This window comes from Myotis yumanensis, unplaced genomic scaffold (genome assembly GCF_028538775.1).
Source record: "Myotis yumanensis isolate MYYU_CA2020_CCGP unplaced genomic scaffold, mMyoYum1.0.hap1 SCAF_4, whole genome shotgun sequence".
Lineage (NCBI taxonomy): Eukaryota > Metazoa > Chordata > Mammalia > Chiroptera > Vespertilionidae > Myotis > Myotis yumanensis.
The window spans coordinates 19,185,884-19,206,074 of NW_027223755.1; the positions used below are offsets into that span (position 1 = coordinate 19,185,884).

The 20,191-nt window shown below is 38.5% G+C and overlaps 1 protein-coding gene across 3 annotated transcripts in view; it reads right to left on the bottom strand.

Moving 5' to 3' along the window:
- The window catches only part of CDH12 (cadherin 12), a 718,639-nt gene that overhangs the window by 12,560 nt on the left and 685,888 nt on the right, over positions 1 to 20,191 (bottom strand). For all 3 annotated transcript variants that reach the window (XM_070411429.1, XM_070411431.1, XM_070411430.1), the window contains 2 exons: positions 15,693 to 15,946; positions 2,862 to 2,998 (listed from right to left, as the gene is read on the bottom strand). In XM_070411429.1, coding sequence (XP_070267530.1) covers positions 2,862 to 2,998; positions 15,693 to 15,946 — 391 coding nt within the window. The remainder of the gene's footprint in view (positions 1 to 2,861; positions 2,999 to 15,692; positions 15,947 to 20,191) is intronic.

The following is a 20,191-nucleotide window of genomic DNA, read 5'->3' on the forward strand; positions in this document are numbered from 1 at the left end:
AATCGATTATGGGTCTAAGTCACAGTTCTGCATATGTTCCAGTAAGGGCCAACATAATTTATGACACTCCACACACTTGGGTCTCCTAATTTTCATTTAAGTAAATACTAACTCAGTGGGCCAACATGTGCCCTAATTATATTAATAATATTAAAAATAGCATTCCCTAAGAGTTTGAAAAATCTAAGTCTTTGAGGATCAATGGCCCTTGCTTCCACTATAAGAATCCATAGTCTCCTTTCATTTCCCAAATAGTTGAAGCTCAAAACTTTGATTTAGGTGCCAGACATGCTCCAACAAGTACCCTTATAGCATGACGATGGCTTTATGGCCTGGGTAGCTATTGGGAAGAAAGACATCCTCTAGAGCTACAATACAGGTGATCAATGCACTACCCACACTTTCACCTGGAGTTAAGGTACAGGGCCTACTACTCCTACTTCAAAAAACATGCACAAGTTTTGTGTGTGCATTTATAAGAAGGTTTAGGTTAGATTGGACAGTATTCTGATAATAATCTATGGAAACTATGGCTTTGATGAATAGAAGAGACGGCCTCTGGTCAGCTGTCACTATGTCCAAGTCCTATACTCAATATCTTAGACAACTCATTTTCACTATATTGTCAAACATCTTAGGAAACAAAAGCTAATGTACAACATGGTTAAACTGCCCCCAACATTCTGGATGAATGAAATAATTGAAAGTTAGCATGAAAGGAATGCAGAATAGCATATGTAACTGTGACAGGACGTGATACTGGAGGGAGGAAAGATGACACGTGTGAAAGGAGGTTTCGGGAAAACAAAGAGGATGGGGGCGGGGACTCCAAAGGGGAGACTGCATTCTGTTCTGCTGATAATATCTCTGCTCAGACTGGATCATCTGTGTTCAGAGCCTAACTGAGCAAGGAGGGCAGGAGATGGCAGAAGAAGGATGCAGTAGAAGAGTAGCCTGTAATGTGCCTACTTAGCATGACAAAGATGTGTGAATTTCCTCAGGGTCAAGTTAGTACAGCAGAAAGGAGCTGAAATTGAAAAATTATGCTATTAAATCACCAAAGAAGACTGCCTGTTCCACAAGGGGGATGCTGGAATTAAAAGGCTGTAAGGTCTTCTGCTGGTGGCCATATCAAGTTCCTATGCAGATGGAATGAGAGATACTCCCTCCCTTCCAACCACCACCAGCAGCATTAACTAACTAAAATAATCACAGAAGACAGTATTTGGGCAACTGTCAACTGCCAATCCATTTTAATCATAGATGCAGTGGCAACCAAACACTATATGGGGACAGATAAGGGAGATTTGTGCATTTTTATCTCCCTATCTCTTTTCCACTCTAACGGACTAGAGAATCTATTCCCACAAGCAAAGAATCACGGCTCTAATTTATAGTGTCATTGAATTCTGCCGTTATCTATCTGCTGCATAAAACAAATGGCCCCAACGTGTAGTTGCTTGAAATAATTACACTTTTCGTATCTCTCACAATTGTGTGAGTAAGAATCTGGGCAGGCTTTGGCTGGGTAATAGATTGCATTTCACATGGTAGCGACAGCAGTTACGTTGCGGTATTCAGCTAGCAAGTGGCCTGGACTAGAGGTTCCAGGTTTCACTCACACTTCCAGAACACTGGCAGGTATGGTTAGAAGGCGGAGCTGACCTTGGATGGTCAGCCTGAGCACCGGCAAGGCACGTGGCCTCTCTAGTGTGGTAGCCTCAGGGTAGCCAGCCTTCTCACATGACAGGTCACTGTTCCAAGGTACAAGGCAGAAGCTACATTGACGTTCCTGTTAGGCTTACCTTTAGTAATCAGAATAACCTGAAGGGAATGAAATGTGCTAAAGACCTCACCAAGGCCTGGGAATAGGTGTCTGATTATTCATGTTTTGAAGCAGTTGCTGAAGATAAACAAAACTGTTTCTTATTTACCCCCCAGTGAGTTGAGATTGATCAAAAGCCCCTCAAACAGAAACATTCACAGCCAGCTCTTGTCCCCCGCCCTCTCCCACACACACACCTGAGAGGTGAAATTAGCTGCCAAAGTGTTTGTATCACATGCATAAAATTAAATAGGCCTGAAACAAAATGAACCGATACTCAAAAGGGATTTCCCCAAATCTTTCAAGAGATCATAAGCAGATGGACTGGAAAGATACACTTTTGTTGCAAACGGCTGTACTGAGAGCCAGATGGCACCACACACACCTAATCTGTTACCTTAGGACGTTGTGACAATACCCTTGATCATCCAGCCAAACAAAGAAGACCTACAATCACTCAGTCCTGGGGATTCTCTTCTGGTCCAGGCAGGAATCAACTCAAGCAATCATTTGTAACTATCCTATAGATTCTGAGTGACTCCTTGAAGAATACTTAAAACTCCTGTGTATCCACAGTGATATTCATTTAAAAATTAGATTCTAATGAAAGCAGAGAGAAGGAAGAGGGGTGATTTTTAAAATGCAGTCTTCAATTTCAGAAAATATTTCAGAATGGGTGATTTTATAATTACTTCCTCCTGCCTGGCCAATGAAGCTCCCAATCATATAGGGGGATCTGATGTAGAAGAGAAGTGGGGGGTCTGGTGGGATTTTGAGGGTGCAGCGGGGAAGGGATGAGGTCACACAATGAAATGCAGCACTGGATATTCATGCAATCCTGCAAACAGGGCTCGCTGGCAGCTGTCACAACCTCTCCGGACTGATGCCCTGAGGGAAAGGAACAGGTTTCGGAGTTTCCCCAGGAGACCACTCAGCTGTCAGTCCAAAAATGAAAAACACCTCAGCAGGGACTCGTTTAAGAGTGTTAAATCCAAAAGCTGCAGTATAACATCGAGTCCATCTATGCCATACTTACTAACTTTACGCGCAATTATGGAGAAATTATACTGTGCCGTGCTTTCTCTATCTAGCAATTCATTAGTGGCGATGGTTCCTTCGGTTCCATCGATTGTAAAGTAGCTGTCCCCATCACTCTTCCAGTCTATGAAGTACCTGTATATAAAAAGGAGGAGATGCAAATGCACAATGATTACACATTAATCATAACGGCAGTCAGGCTAACTTGACACAGTTCCTTATTTTTTCTCCCTGTAGCTATTACCCACCTTGCAATAAAGAAGAGTGTAAATGACAGCTTCTTTATTGCAAAGTCAGTATGCTCAAGGGGAAAGGGGAAATAATGAAAGATTTAGTGCTCCTGCTGTTCATATTATTTTAGGGTCTTGACACCTTGAAAGCTCAGCAGAGACTAAAATTCTGAAGCTGACCATGGGTTTCCTTAACCTGCTGAATATTAAAACCTTTTTGAGCCGTAAAAATTCCCTTAATGGCGGCTTTGGGAAGAGCTGGGGGTGGGAGAGACATCTGGAAACAGCTGCAAAGAACTTCGGCCAGAGCAGAAGTAGAATCTTTGTATTCACAGATAGGGAAAAGAACATCATATTAAGGAAATTGAGGGGACATTTTTAAACTGACAATGTGGTAAATGCACAGAAATCTTTCCCCCAAAGACATATAAAAGGGCCATTGTTGTTTATTGTTCTATAAATCTGGACACCTTTAAAAAAAACAGTGACCTTGGTTAATACTGTCTTTTTTTATCTTCTTTATTAGCTAATCTTCTTGGTGATAACAGACACTGCCATTTTAGCTACTGGACTGAAAAATCCAAGAAAAAACAAAACAAAAAACAGACATTGAATTTATATAAATCTTCAGGTAATGAGAGAAATATAGTGGCGTGCACACACACACACACATATATGCATATGTATGCATATATATTATATATATAATTATATTAAAACATATATTTTCAATCATAATAATAAACATTTTGAAATTTTACCATGTACTTGACATTGATCCAAATATCTATGTATGTTTGTTTATCAAAAACCCACAAAAGCCCTAAAAGTGAGTACTATTAATCTTCCCATTTCATATATGAGGAAACGGAAGCATGGAGACATTAAGAAATTCTCCCAAGTTCACCTAGTTAGAACGTTTCAGAGCTAATATTTGAACCAGGTCATCAATGTTTTTCCTTATAATTATTATTATAGAGTAGTACCAATTTTAAATAAACATTGTACATGACAGGGCTTTGCAAACCAAAAGGCTCAATGCACCATATATTTATCATCATTATTCTGGCCAGCTGAATCAAGGCAAGGCCACTACAAACCATGGGTGAAAGCAGATGACATCTTCGTTATTAGCCCATCTAAATCACCAGGCCAAAGGAAGTGATCTATTTGTTCATCAGAGTAAGTTAAGGTATCTATTTCAAAATAGCAGACAAGCTGGTCATTGGAAACTAGGGCAGTTTGGATGTCATTTTAGTGCTAAATCAAAATTACTTTGCCTTTCTACCGTAGATGAGATTTATAATTCTTGTCAATATTTGTTAGAAACTGATTTCTGAACCAGAAGATAGCTGAGAATTATAGGATCAGTGTAGGAGTCATGCTGTTAATCTGCCTTTGACAATTCTCTTGTTGATTTGAGGGGTGAGAATGCATTAATGTCTAATGATATCAATGTTGTATCCTGTCTCATAAGAATGTTCTCAAAAACCATAAATGAAGTTAAGGCACATTTGAAAGTCAGGGAGTACAGGGTATAATGAGTTTAATTCTCTCTATCACATAATCTTTTCTGGACAAGAGAGCATTTCTCACCGTAGCCCTTTTCAGAACCTTTACTCAGTAGAGTCCATGCCTAAATTAAGAAGAAAATTGCTATGGAATTTCTTTCATGACTACAGCATTTTTGGAAGAATGTTGGTGTAGATTGTGTTCATTTGTACAATTTAGCAAATATTTGCTCGTGTCCACTATGTTTTAGACCCCATACTAGGATTGAGGCATATTATTTTAATAAAGTACAATCCTACCAATGAAGAGTCTTGTTGGGTAGACACATATAAGCAGATTTCAACATCTGCTAGAAGAACAAAGAAGACATTAGAGAGTGCAAAGAAAAGACATGCAGTTCAAGCCTATTGGTTCAGACAGACTTTCCTGCAGGTGATTGGCTGATATTGGAAGAAGGTAAAGGAATTTTTGAGGAGAAGAGTGAGGCAGACAAAGTGAGGAGAGGAAGAAAGGTTTTTCAGGAAGTTTCAAAAGGAGTTTAGCAAAGCCATGGAGTTTGTGTTAGGAAACTGCCTACAAGTTGTTGGTAATTATGGAAACATATCTGAGAGGCACAATAACTTGAAAAAAGGTAAGTGATTTAAGTCATGAGTTATAACAGCGAGATAGGCTATGATCCTGTGGGTAATGAACACTATCAAAGGGTATAATTAGGGTATGGATTAAAAGGTACGGCCTTTTAATGGTTATCGTGGTTATATTTATTTTATTTTTTTCCATTATTCAACTGTGTTTTAAAGATTTGTGAAAATTTAAAATACTGGTAATATCCAGTATGGACAAATGGGCAGTGTCACCGTTTTGTTCCATGCCATTTTGTTATAACATTGATGAGAAAACAGAATTGATGCCGGCAAGGGCCATGTGTGTGGGGAGCGTGCACTTCTCTCCCTGTCTGCATGGGTTTTCTCTAGGTGCTCTGGTTTCCACACATGCCCCCCCGCTTCCTCTGTCTAAATTGTCCCAATCAGAAGGAATGTAGGTATGTTGTGAGTGGCTTTGTGATGGAAAGGCATCCTGGCATCCTGTTCAATGTTGGGTGTATTTTAAGGGGACCAGACTGTAAGCATTTCCTGTATACCAGAATCTTGCCGAGAGACAAGGATATAAAGGGGTATAAAGAGATTTGATTCAATGGGTTATGAGAAGTACTTGAAATAACTAGGGATATGCCGGCTGAAAGAAGGAGACAGAAAGACATGCCAGCTGCCTTTGACTTCATAAGGATGCTGATATAAAGCAGGTGTTAGATTTACTTGTCACATTCCAGTGGAATAGAGATAAGACGAGGCATTGAATCTATAGAAATTATTCAGATAAATGTAACAAAGACATGTCAGAGCTGCCCAAGGTCATAACGAGTATCCTCAGGGAACAGTAAGCACCATGAGTAATGAGAAATTGACCATCCAAATGCTTGGTGCAGAGGGAGTAGAACAAATTTAAGCATGGTTGGAGATTCTACAAGTACTTGACAATGCTGAGATGCTATTACTATTACCCATATAGAATGAAACCCATCTCTCTTTCTTTGCATGGAATGCAATGCTTTTTTAAAAAAATAAATATTTTTATTGATTTCAGAGAGAAAGGGAGGAGAGAGAGTGAGAAACATCAATGATGAAAGAGTGTCATTGATTGGCTACCTCTTGCACACCCCCTACTGGGGATGGAGCCCGCAACCCAGGCATGTGCCCTTGACGGGAATCAAACCCAGGACGCTTCAATCTGCAAGCCGATGCTCTGTGCACTGGGCCAAACCAGTTAGGGCACAATACTTTTCAATTATTGTTTCCTACCAGCAATCTTGTTGTGACCACTACAAACATACTCTACTCCAAGCACTCCAATAAATTACCACTTTACAAACATAAAATTATTTTTTTCATAACCTATTTCAATAATATCTATAGTCACATACATATAATTCCATCATTTAACCCAAATAATTAAATCATTTTGGCATATTCACTAAGTTGTGCAACAATGCAGCAGTTTTTTTTTTTTTAATTTAAACTTATTAGTTCACATATTTTTCATTTAATGGGGTAAGCTCCAATTATTTGAAAATTTCACTTGTATGAGACAAAAGTTGTGATGTGTGGTGTTAGGATCTTATATTTCTTCTATATTTACTTTATCATATAAAGCTTAACATTGTATTCTTATTCATATTAGCTTAATTCTAGTCAAATAAAGAAATTTTATTTTTATGTAGCTATGTTCTATTAAGTATATATATATATACTTATATATATATACATATGTTTACATATATTTTATCTATATTACATCTATATATTCAAAAGCCCAATAAAACATTGTTATAATTATTGCCATTTATAATTTTATGTCTATTAAAGCTAAAAAATAAAGAAAAGCAAGTATCTTCAGAAGATCTTCTGAGTTCTCTATTCTTTTTTTAAATATAGATTTTTATTGGTTTCAGAGAGGAAGGGAGAGGGAGAGAGAGAGATAGAAACACCAATGATGAGAGAGAATCACTGATGGGCTGCCTCCTGCACACCCCACCCTGCAACCCAGGCATGTGCCCTCACTGGGAATCGAACTGCATGAACCTTCTGGTTCATAGGCCGATGTTCAACCACTGAGCCACACTAGCTAGGCTGAATTTTCTATTCTTATGTTCATTTTATAACCCTGGGAAATTCTCTGAATCTCTGTCCAGGCATGGGTGAAGGCAGAGGGTGATCTCATTTTGGCTTCCCACGAACTAGCAAAATGGAATAGTGATTGGATCCCATATCATCTGCCTGCCAGGGATAGAGCCTGTGTCTTTCCAGCAGGGTTGGGTGGGGGAAGCAAGCAGCCCACCTCCCAACCACACTCACAGGAATTTGTCCTCTGAGACTCAGAGTTGGGGGGATGAGAAACCCTGCCCCTCAGGTAAGATGTTACATCTCATTGGGAGCTGAGGGCAGAGGAGTCATGTTTTCTCAACCACATCAGGCCAGAGTGGGTTCGCTGTCCAGCTGAGTTGGGAGATGGGAGTGGGAGGCAGGGCTCAGGTCCTGTGTCATGTGCCACAGTCTACTGCCATTCTTAAAATGTTTCAGTAGATTTTCTTCTGTAAATATTTCTTCCATTTACTATATGCTTTTAGAAAATTTCCAGGGACAGTAAATGGTAGATTTTTATTTTTTAAATAATTTTAAAAATATAGTTTTCACCATTTATGTTCGTTTCACTGGGAAGTGTCTGCAAAATAACATCCCATATCCTTGGCAACACAGAGGTGAATAAAGCTAGTCTCAGGAAATTCAAAGGGCCTTGAGGAAGAAAGACAACCATCTGCACAGAAAGTATATAAACTGCCTTATACTTGCCAAAATCTACCTCAAAATTGAATGCTGTTACCTAAATACTATATTAAGTTCAATGCACAGATTTTATTTTCTCTTCCTACCTAAGAGCTAAATATTTATCCTTCAAAACAATGCATTTAGGGTTTTAAAAATTTAAATATTAAGTATTATTTAGGACAATCATCTACTTTTGGTTTCTTAAGGACTTTCTTCGTTTTCATACTGAAAACACTAAATCCCAGAAAACTCTTCAATCCCAGACAAAATTCAGACAATCACTTTACATCTAGTTAATTATAATTTACAGCAATGTTATAATTTACAAAGCTGATTAAAAAAGAAATATATCTTTGTACAATGAATCACTGTACACATGTTATTTTTTATTGTAATTTTAAGTTTTCCTGGACACATTAAAAAATTCATGTATACACAAAATGCTGTGTCTATATTGTTGTTTAATGCTTCTACACATATATCAATCCAAATCCAATTATCTTGCAACTTTAGTAAGCAAATTCATGTATTTAGTTCAGTCTAACACTGACATAGAATTTGATTCTATAAATCAACCACCATTGAGTGGTAGTGAATAATAACACATAAAGATGCTGACTTTCTGAAGAGAGAGAACTAGAGTGATATACTAATTCCTTCACTTACCTTGAGCAATCAGGTCAGAAATTTCCCCCTAATGCCTGTTCTCTTTGTCTCCTATAATATTTGGAAAATAATATCCACCCAACAGTGCAATAGTGAGTTCTTGTAAAGATGAAATGAGAGAAGATATATGTGCTTTGGCATAGAATTGTGTGTGTGTGTGTGTGTGTGTGAGTGAGAGAGAGAGAGAGAGAGAGAGAGTATATGTATTATTTTCTTCCTCTCTCTGTCCACATCTAATCTAATAAAAGAGAAGCATGCAAATTGACCACACCTCTGCTACTCCCCAAGCCACGCCTACCAGCCAATCAGAGATACTATATGCAAATTAACTTGACCAAGATGGTGTCCAGCAGCCACAGAGCTGGAGAAAGCAGGAGGCTTGGTTGCCCCTGCGATGGAGGAAGCCAAGCTTCTCACCTGCCCTGGCCAGCTGTGGCCTCCACTCAAGAGAACAAAGTTTTAATTATAGAAGATAAGTAAATCCCAGATACCTGCTTCCAGCCAGCCTCCACTGGGAGCTTGGGTGGCTGGGGGCTGTTGCCAGCCTGCAAACAGCCATCAGCCTCTCACCCAGGATGGCCACACCGTCATGGGGTGAGGGTCCCCACTGGGGGCCTTGGCCAGCCTGCAAACAGCCATCAGCCCCTCACCCAGGCTGGCCAGGCACCCAAGCAGGAACCTCCACCCTGATCTGGGACACCCTTCAGTGCAAACCAGCCGGCCCCTATCCATGCACCAGGCCTCTATCCTATATAATAAAAGGGTAATATGCAAATTGACCCTAACAGCAGAACGACTGGGAATGACTGGTCACTATGACACACACTGACCACCAGGGGGCAGACACTCAATGCAGGAGCTGCCCACTGGTGGTCAGTGCACTCCCACATGGGGGAGCTCTGCTCAGCCACAAGCCAGGCTGATGGCTGCCAGTACAGCGGTGGTGGTGGGAGCCTCTCCGGCCTCCTCAGCAGCGCTAAGGATGTCTGACTTCAGCTTAGGCCTGCTCTCTGCTAGCAAGTGGACATCCTCTGAAGGCTCCGGGGTGCCAAAGGGATGTCTGACTGCCAGCTTAGGCCCAATCCCCCAGGGAGCAGGCCTAAGCCAGCAGGTGGACATCGCTTGAGGGGTCCCAGACTGCGAGAGGGCACAGGCTGGGCTGAGGGACCCCCCCGAGTGCACAAATTTTTGTGCACTGGGCCTCTAGAATATATATATCACATACAACTCAATAGTGAAAAAACAAATAATTTGATTTTAAAATGGACAAAAGAACTTGATAGGTATTTTTCCAAAGGGGACATACAAATAGCCAACAGGTAGATGAGTGGTGTTACACATCACTAATCATCAGGGAAATCCAAATCAAAACCACTAAGAGATAACACCTGAGGGGCCCCAGACTGCGAGAGGGCACAGGCCAGGCTGAGGGGTCCCCCCCGCAGAGTGCACAAATTTTTGTGCACGGGACCTCTACTTATTAATAATGGTGTATTACCTTCCCCCAAAACATTCCTGCCATACAAATGTTTGTTATGTTCTAGACAGCCGTGGGAAAACTACGGCCCGCGGGCCGGATCCGGCCCGTTTGAAATGAATAAAACTAAAAATAAAATAAAAACCGTACCCTTTTATGTAATGATGTTTGCTTTGAATTTATATTAGTTCACACAAACACTCCATCCATGCTTTTGTTCCGGCCCTTCGGTCCTCGAGTCAAAAAGTTTGCCCACCCCTGGTCTAGAACCAAGTTGGGCCATACACAGCCTTCAACTTTAAAATATCTGAGTCAAAAAGCTCCCACACAATCCCCAAAAGTAGAAACCATGAGCACCAATATCCACCCCAATTTCACACTGTGGTGCTTTTGCTCTGCTCTCATTCACTATTTGCTGGCATCTAATTTTTACCTCTGTTATTTTGTGAGGTTTGATACCTCCTTTTCTCTGGATGTTATTCTCCCAGAAAGCTCGCTGCCTTCTTCAGGAGTTACCTCAAACTTATTTGAACATTTTCCACTCAGCTGTACATCTTCAGCATCTTTCCATAGCTGGTCAGACTCTAAGACTATAGGTCTAGTACTAGGTCCTGGCATTTTCCTGATGTCCTACCTTTATGTGACTAATCTTGGTGCCTGACTGAATAGTAAATGTGCGACAACCACCATTTTTTATTGTGATAATTGACCCTAACAGCAGAACGACTGGGAATGACTGGTCACTATGACAGTTAGGGTCAATTTGCATATTACCCTTTTATTATATAGGATATATAAATTATCACAATAATAGCAATGAGTTGATATTTATAAGAAATGATCAAAAATGGGCTGACAGTGGAACCTCCCTTACATTTCCTGGACAATTCATAGAATATATGACCCAGTTCTAAAATGTCTAGATAATCTTTAAGATGTATACCCTCAGAGTGAACCACCAATGTGTACATTGGTTTTGTGACAGTCCGCATTAAATATTAGGGTAGAATGATATTTTAATTGAAACTAATCACAAGAGTATAACATGAAAGCTCTAATTTGGCCTAACTCACTGGCTTAAATAAGCAAAATCTTTAAATACAGACTGTAAGTTATATTTATTTGATGAGTAGATGAAATATCAGATTCAAATAAAAAACAAAAAAATGTTCATGACCTATCGAAAATGAAGCAAATCTGTAATTTTTAGATGTATGCATAGTGACTGTTGCTAAGAAACCTGTTTTAACAATTGAATAGAAATCAAAAATTAAAATATTAACTTAATCTGTATAGGCTACTTGACAGTGTACAATTTTATTACTTTTCTATAAATTAGTTTTCAGAAATGCTTTTTAAAAATTATGTTCTTTATTAGGTAAGCATTCTTCTTAATTTTTTTTCCTAATAACTTTCTTACATTTAATGGAAAAGCTACCTTTGACCCAACTCAACTCTCAGACACATTTTGTAAAACATATCTGAAGGTATAGTTATTCTGAAAATATTACATCTCATTCTTTAAAGCTATAAAGATGTATGAATAATGATTCAGGTCACAGTAGGAAATATTCATTTGTTAAAAAGTAATACTGTTATAGGCACTTCTCACCAACATCAGAGAAGTGTGACCAGACAGGACAGCCCCCTGAGCCAGTGGGAGAACGCTGTCCCCAACCTTGATCCTGGTCTTCTCATACACATGAATTTATATGAGACCCTGACTGCGTTGTGAAAAGCCAATTTGTTAAAGCAATTAAAGCATGCACCTTTATTGAAAAAAAGCAACAGCAAAGCAAGCGAACCTGTACATCTGGCTTATGAAGCACAGACGGACTCTCAGCTAATCTGGAGAGCAGGCTGGGTGGGGAGGCGAAAGGCATCATGCACCCTCCTGTCCATGATCTCAAAATTCCTCTGCTGACTGTTTGGGTACAGATCAATCCTCAAGGTCCCTTCATTTACTTTGTTGTGGCTTCCCCAGGATTCATGAAATGCACCTGGCAACTTTATCTTGCCAAGCCTCGAGACTGCTGGCTTCTCTGCTTAGACTTAAAGTGTAAAATTGTCCCCTTTTCCTTTTCCTTTTCCCCATTCCTTTCTGCATTCTCTCATCAGGTAGTTTTGTGTTTTTTTTGTTTTGTTTTGTTTTTAGCTATTTGCTCGAGTGTCCTCGGCTGGGGAAGATAATGTTTTGTTAGTTACAAGCTGGCTGCAAATTGCCCACGCTGTTTGGCCTTGTTTTAACTTTTGTGTCTCAGTCTCCCTATTCCTCCTGCCCTGGAATCCTGTAACAGTTTTAGCTGGCTCCCAAGGTCACGTCTATATTTTCTCCTTCCTTTCACCCCTTGCCCTGTCTGCCTACTCCTGTTTCTAACTCCTCTCAATAATAAATGAGGACAGTTTAAGCAATTGGAGGGAAACAAAAATACAACACCTATAATTTTAATAATATTTGATTCTGATATATTTATCTTTCTTTAGAGATATGTTTGAATATTACATACTTCCAAATGCAAAGTTTAAGAAACCTGAAACACTAATTCAGAAGAATATATGCAGTTCTATGTTCACTGCAGCATTAATTATAGCCAAAATATGGAAGCCACCGAAGTGCCCACCGGTAGATGAGTTGATTAAAAATAGTGGTACAAATATATAATGGAATATTGCTTGGTTATAAAAAAGAATGAAATCTTTCCATATGTGATGGCTGGATGGATGTAGAAGGTATCATGATAAGCAGACTAAGTCAGACAGAGAAAGACAAATGCCACGTGATTTCATTTATATGTGGGAACTAAAGAAGAGAATGAGCTAGCAAACAAAATAGAAACTGACTCATAGATACAGAGGATGAGTTAATGATTGCCAGAGGGAAGAGGTGTTTGGGGACCAGGTAAAAAAGTGAAGGAATTAAGAAGTAAAAACTGGTAGTTACAAAATAGTCATTGTGATGTAAAGTACAGTATACATAACATAATCAATAATATTGTAATAGCTATGTATGATGCAGGTGGTTACTTGAAACACTGGGGGGATCACTTTGTAAAGGATATGGTTGTCTAACTACTATGCTGTACACCTGAAACTAATACAAAATAATACTGAGTAAAAATTCCACAAGATGAGAAAAAAAGGAAATTAAGGTCTGGGCAGGAGAGATCAGAGAAGGGCTATTTGGATTCATTACAACTAATTGAAACTTGCTTCTAAACTCTTTGAATCCTTGATTAATGTCATTGCATTCTGGCTCTTTGCTGTGTGCAGTGATGATAAAATAGTTATATTAGTAAGTACCCAGTAGTATAGAATAGCAGAGTCCTAAATAAACACCTCGCAAAATAAGCCTGTGAAAAGACAGTTAAGCAAAATAAAATGAAACAAACAGACCATCTCTAAATATATCAAGTAGTTTTACATTTTGATGCTTATTTTGCACAACATATTTTTACTATCAATCTTAAGTCAGCAAACATGTTTTCAGACCAAGAAAAGTTGATTCATACCCTGTGTTTCCTCAACTGATGATTCAAGCTTATTGTTTACTCCAAGGACATGGAAGAAAGACAACTTTCATATTGACTCAAAGGCAGTTTTATCTTTGGACAACCCCTCTTGGGGATCCATCTGTGTCTACAGCTTTAGTGAGTCAGTACCCTTTAGAAGGAAGACTGGGGATACTACTTTATTTCACATAAAATAGCACTTGTCAGACACTAGCTCCTGTGACATTAAAAAAAATGGATTTATAGATGGAGAGTTTCTCTAAAATGTAGCTTTCCTTTATTTCTCCCTCAAGGGTCTTGACTCTAACCACTTTCCTATATTTGAAAGTGAGTAACGCTCAGCTTATCTTTACCCAATGTAAATTTTTACTTATAAACTCTGATTTTTCTTTTCAAGTATTAAATTAAATCATAATTTATTACTATTTTGATATAAACATGCTTTATCAGTCCTCAAAAATAGGACATACAGTAAATTTAAACAACCTAGCAGGTTCTCCAAGATAACGTGTCCACTATGTCCCAAGAGTCTCCTCATTTGTTGCACTGGAGAGAGTTTCAATCCGTATTTATTTACTTTCATATTACTTCCTGTATAACCTTCAATATTTCTTCTGCAGCTGTTTATGTTCTTGAAAGTACCTGTAAATGTGCTCACTGGACATTTCCCGCTTCATAATTATCAACAGGGGCTTCAGGAACAAGATTGATGAATGACTTCGTATATAACAACTACTAACATGGCAGATTCTTGAGAATGCCCCTACAGACACTGGTAATAAATATCGTTTCCTGGCGTTTAACTGGAAGTGAATCATGTTGGTATATGAACATGTAGAACAACAACTTGAACGCCATGAGTAAATTAGCCAGCACTCGACCTGACATGTAGGGCACTCAGCAATTGCAATTTGCTTCCCTTTCCCCAAAACAAATGTTTTCTTTAGGGTTCTCTTCTGATCACAGACAGATATGCTTCAAGAAGGAACATATTTGAGCCACTCTGGAAGATGGATTCAGATGAATACAAAGAGCAGATCTTACACACTCTCAAGACATTTCCTGAGATTTTCCTATGTGCTATGAATATGTTGAGGCCATAGCTTTATGGTTAATCCATGTTTTTAAATCAATAATTACCCCATGGCATAAAATCTTATGCTATATGTGTCTATGTATATTTCCCTATAACAATAGAGTAGTGTTTTGCATTTTTATGTAATTCTTTCAACAATAAAGATTTTTAAAATATAATAATAAGTATTTTTTATAAAAGCCTACTTAATGCTTCTTTGGTATGGTCTTGTATACTATGTGTAGGCAGGTGGTATGTGGGCACGTGGCGAGGACTTTAAAGGTAGATGAGAAGCAAAGCTGAAGGAGAACAAGTCTCAAAATATGTTGTAGGATCAATGTATGAGTGAGGAATGGGTAAACCCACCAGGTTTCAGTCGTGCAAGTGGAATTTCTGGGTTTGAGGGGTTGGGGAGAGAGACTTCTTACACTTTCTTACTCCATTGATTGCTTTGTTGACTCACTACCCTGCAGCCGCATGTCAATAGAAGCTCTTGGCAAAGTCTGGGTTTTGAGGAATTCCATAATTCAACTTATCCAAGGGCTGACTCCAACTGTGCTTCCATAAGCAGACACGATTGTGACAGTGAGAAAAGACACTGCAGAATGCAAATGTTTTTCAAACACGACTTTGGGTGAAAGACAGAGACTTTAGAAAAATGTATTCAATGCCTATTATATTCCAGGCACTGTAAAATATCTTAACATTAATCAAGAGAATCAGCCTTTGAGGTTGTATTATTAAATCCCTTTTAGAAATGAAAGTTGAGGTCGGTTAGCTTGAGTGGCATGTCCAACATCACACCACTACCAAATGCCATTGCAAGGATTTATTGTCAGAGGTTTCTGTGCAAATCCTATGGCTTTTCCACTAATATCTATGAGAAGCCACTATATTTCCCTGTAGGTTTGGACAAAGCATTTTTTAAATGCTTTTATTTCTTTTTCTGCAGAAAAAAAAAGGTTTTTTTATCTTACCTAACAGCACTGCTGCCCACATCGAGGTCTTGTGCAGTGACGGCGCCAATGATGGTGCCAACGGGGGTGTCTTCATAAACCTCCATGGTGTAGAGCGGCTTGCTGAAGACCGGCGGCTCCTCCACGTCCAGCACGCTGATCTTCACGGTGGCCGTGTCTTTGAAGGGGCCCGCGGAGTGAAACCGGTGGTCAAGGTGAAGGTTGGAGGCTTCCACTTTAAAAGTATACGCCTTCTTTGTTTCAAAATCCAATGGCTGTAGCGAGGACAAACCAAACGTGAGGAGGTGCATTCACATAGAAGGCTCAGAGATAGTGAACAAGGCTTCAGATCATTTGCAAGCGAATACAAATTGTATTGGTTTCAGTAATTCATTGTCCTTGACACTTAATTGCTAAGGGGATGTTTCAAGAAAAGAATAACCCCCTCCCCCCCCCCTTGTAGAAGATGCTGGGTAACTTGTAAAGATAACCAGTTGCACACATTAATAATGACATATATGTGCACATCCATGCTAAGTAGGGTTTGTTCATTTTATCTGAGCGGTTAAAACAGCAAAAGAGCAACTTTTAAGGGAAGTATTTTCTGCTCTTATACAATGCTGACATCTAGTGGAAGTTAGCAGTAATTACAACACAAAATTGAAACTGGATAATTAAAGATACTCTTTAGATCCCACTTAAAAACTTGGTATAACAATGTATGTTTCTTTTTCTTGGACTATTTTTCATATTGTGGCAAAAATATAATTTTATATTAAACACTTTTAAATGGGTAGATCTTTTCACTAAAAAAAGTACTGTATCAAGATTTACAAAACTTGCACAGTGTTAATTATGAAAATAGTTTTAGACTTTTGTTTTCTCAGCATTGAATATATAATTATTAGACACTAGAATTGTTAGGCATTGTCAAAATGTGTTTTTAACCAATAATTAAGGTTTTGAACATATATAATCAAATGAAAGAAAACTGTGAAATATATTTGGATGTCATTTGTCACTGATTCTTTATTTTAACTTTATTACTGCCTATATTCACTTTTTTTCTGAATATTAGTTTTATGTTTCCAATAATTGAAAATATTTTATTCTATAAATATGGTGTTGCTGTGGAATTTTATAGAAATGAAAACGTTAAGGTCAATGAATCTGACTCCTGACCACCTATGAAAAGTTAAGACAATGTGAAATTGACATTAACTTCAAGATTTACTGGGACCTTTAAAACTTTCACTTTCTAAATTAATTCCTTCTAGCATGACTCCTAGGACTTGCTAGACTTGCTAATTGCTGTGTGGACCCATCTGTTCTTTGCCTCAGTACACCTGGGGGAAATAAAGGAAGTCTATTTCTCTCTTTCAAGGACAAGATTGTTGTTTTATGTGTTTTCTCTAAGGATGGAAAAGGAAAATCTAAAAATTACTGTGAAATCTTCAAAACCTCTCACAATTCCATGAAGGTTATTATAGCAAACGGCAATTCCTCTTGGACTTGACATTGTTTTTTTCACAGTAATTTTTATTCAGCATCTGTTTATTTTTCCTCTAATTATTCCCTTTGTTTTATTTTATTCATCCATATTTTATCTGCTTTTATATTTAATGCTTTCTTTTACTTTTTAAAATATTTTTAGTTGCTCACCTCATAACTACTTACATATTATATCAATTTTCTTCCATTTCCATCTCTTTCCTGTTAGGGATCTAGATTTATCTTTAAGCCAATAAAAGTAAGGAATGTCATACTCACAGGCTATGGTTGATATTTTAGTTATTGATTATGTCTTGAAAAAGTAGAGGAGATAATCCTATAACGCTTTTGTTTTGATTGGCCCACACCTTCTTTTGTTAAAGGTAGCAACTTATGAAACTCATATTTGCAAAACAGATTGCAAAACATTATTCAAGAGAAAAACATGAAACTGCCACAAATACAATTGGAAATGTTTAGCCCAGAATGAAGAAGATCAAAGCAAGACAGGGCATATATTTCCACACATTGAAAAGCTATCATGTTAAATCAGTTAGGTTTATTCTATTTATTAGTCTCTTATAGAATTAACTAGAAGCCGGGTGCATGAACTCATGCACCAGTGGGGTCCCTCGGCCTGGCCGGCTGGGATCAGGCTGAAACCGGCTCTCCGACATTCCCTAAGGGGTCCCAGATTGTGAGAGGGTGCAGGCCAGGCTGAGGGACTCCATCGGTGCAGGATCGGGGCCAGAGAGGGACACGGGAGGTTGGCTAGCCAGGGAGGGACTGCTGGAGGGCTCCAGGCTGTGTCTGGCCCTTCTCACTCAGTCCTGATCAGCTGGACCCCAGCAGCAAGCTAATCTACTGCTCAGAGCATCTGCCCTCTGGTGGTCAGTGCACATCATAGTGAGCGGTTGAGTGTCCTTAGCATATCATTAGCATATTATGCTTTGATTGGTTGAATGGACAACCAGACGACTGGACACTTAGCATATTAGGCTTTAATTATATAGGATAACTATTTAAGTTATTAAAATGGTATCTTCAGATTTCAAAAAGTGAGAAATGTTTAACAAATTAAACCATTCAAATTTAATTAATTTTAAAATATTAATGGCCTATGTGGTGGTCACCTAGCCATCTTGAGGACAGTAAGATACAATGACAATTAAGGTTTGCTCTCTCTTTGTATTCAACAAACTCAGAGAGAAACATGTTATCTTGTTTAAAGAATGAGTTGTTAGAAGAAATACTAAGTTACATGTCATTTGAAGTTTTGGGGGGAAATCTGATGAGTTAAAAGATATCTGAGACAGATGGATGTATGAGACAGAGTACTAACTAATCCAAAGTAAAGAACATAGACAAGTATATTTGTTTTTGTTAGCTCTATATGGTCAGTGAATATTAAACATGATTTTTCTGTTATAGTGATCCCTAACTTCTAGGGTAAGACTATTTTGACTTTATCACCTTGAGTCCTTTGCCTAGAAATTTTTTTGAGCTGCCCTGGTTTCTACTTCCTTTTTTATGACCCAGAATTAACTTTTATCCTAGAATGCATGAGTTATTACCAATTATTCCTCATTTCGCTCTCTACTTTCTCCTAGAGATTAAAATGCCTCTAATTATCTAAATGATTAGGCAACTTTTTCCAGGTAAGTCCTCAGTTTTATTTACCAATTTGTTTAAAATTCCACAGCTATCTGATGGATTTGACTCTTCACTTTAATATATTTTTATTGATTTCAGAGAGGGAGGAAAAGGGAAAGAGAGATAGAAACATCATTGATGAGAGAAAATCATTGATTAGCTGCCTCCTGTACATCCCCTACTGGGGGTTGTTGAGTCCACAACCCAGGCATGTGCTCTATCCTGAGTGTGTGTGTGGGGGGGGGGGGGGGGGGAGGGGGCAGGAATTGAACTGTTGTGACCTCCAAGGTTCATAGGTCAGCGCTCATCCACTGAGTCACAACAGCCAGGCTTGACTCTCCACTTTAAAGTCCATTTCAAGCCTAGAAATGAAGGGAGAATTCTCATACCTTTCCTACATTTTTAAAGGGAATCAGACATAGCCTATGCCTTTTAAGATCTCTTTACCTATCACAGCAGGCAAACACTTGGTGGTCAGGGAGATACACAGCGAGATGAAAGAACATTTCTGTACATACATGTTTTTATTTTCATATTTTTTACAACTGAACACTGATATCCTGCAATGATAAAGAACTAAAAAAAACATAGAAGAAATGCTACAATAATATCCTAGAAGGCCTTACTTCTTCATGACCCTGACCCTTAGGCAATGCCACTTTATAAAAACTGAGCAGTTCAGAAATAACAAAGACGAACAACAGTGATCTCTCTCTAGGTGACTTTATCCAACCCATATCACTGAGTACCCTCCACTTTTTGTGGAGGGAGACATGGGGTGGTGTCAAGGAATGAAATTCATCTACTTTACAATCGACAAAGACTCTGATATTTGAAATAAAAAGAGAACAGTCAGGATTTCATTTGCTAGAAAAATAAAATAAAATTCTAAGACAGAACTCTATAATTATAAAGGTGAGCTAATTTACTCAATGTCAAATACAAGAGAATAACTTCCTGAGCTCTTCCAGAATTCATCATGTTTCTAGATGATGTTAAGTGGAAATGCATAGCTAGAGTTATATTTTGAGGAATTGGAAAAACAGGGGCTTAGACAGAATTCCAAGATATCCATAAGATCCCTGTCCTAATGACCTGTACTTTTGTATGATCCCATGTCCTTGAGTGTGCAAGAGGCCTGTGAATTGAATGGGATATCACCCCAAATATTTGCTGTTTTATGGAAAAAATAATTATGCAAATATAATTAAGATTCTTACTGGGTGTTGAGTTATTAAAAGGGTGACTATATTTGAAAGCTCTGATCTAATCGTGTGAAGTTATAAAAGAAAGGCACACTACAGGTGGTTTTCTAGGGCTGTGAGTAAACTTGTGAGTGTAGGAGTCCTCCTGGCAACTACTTAAGGGGTGCCTAT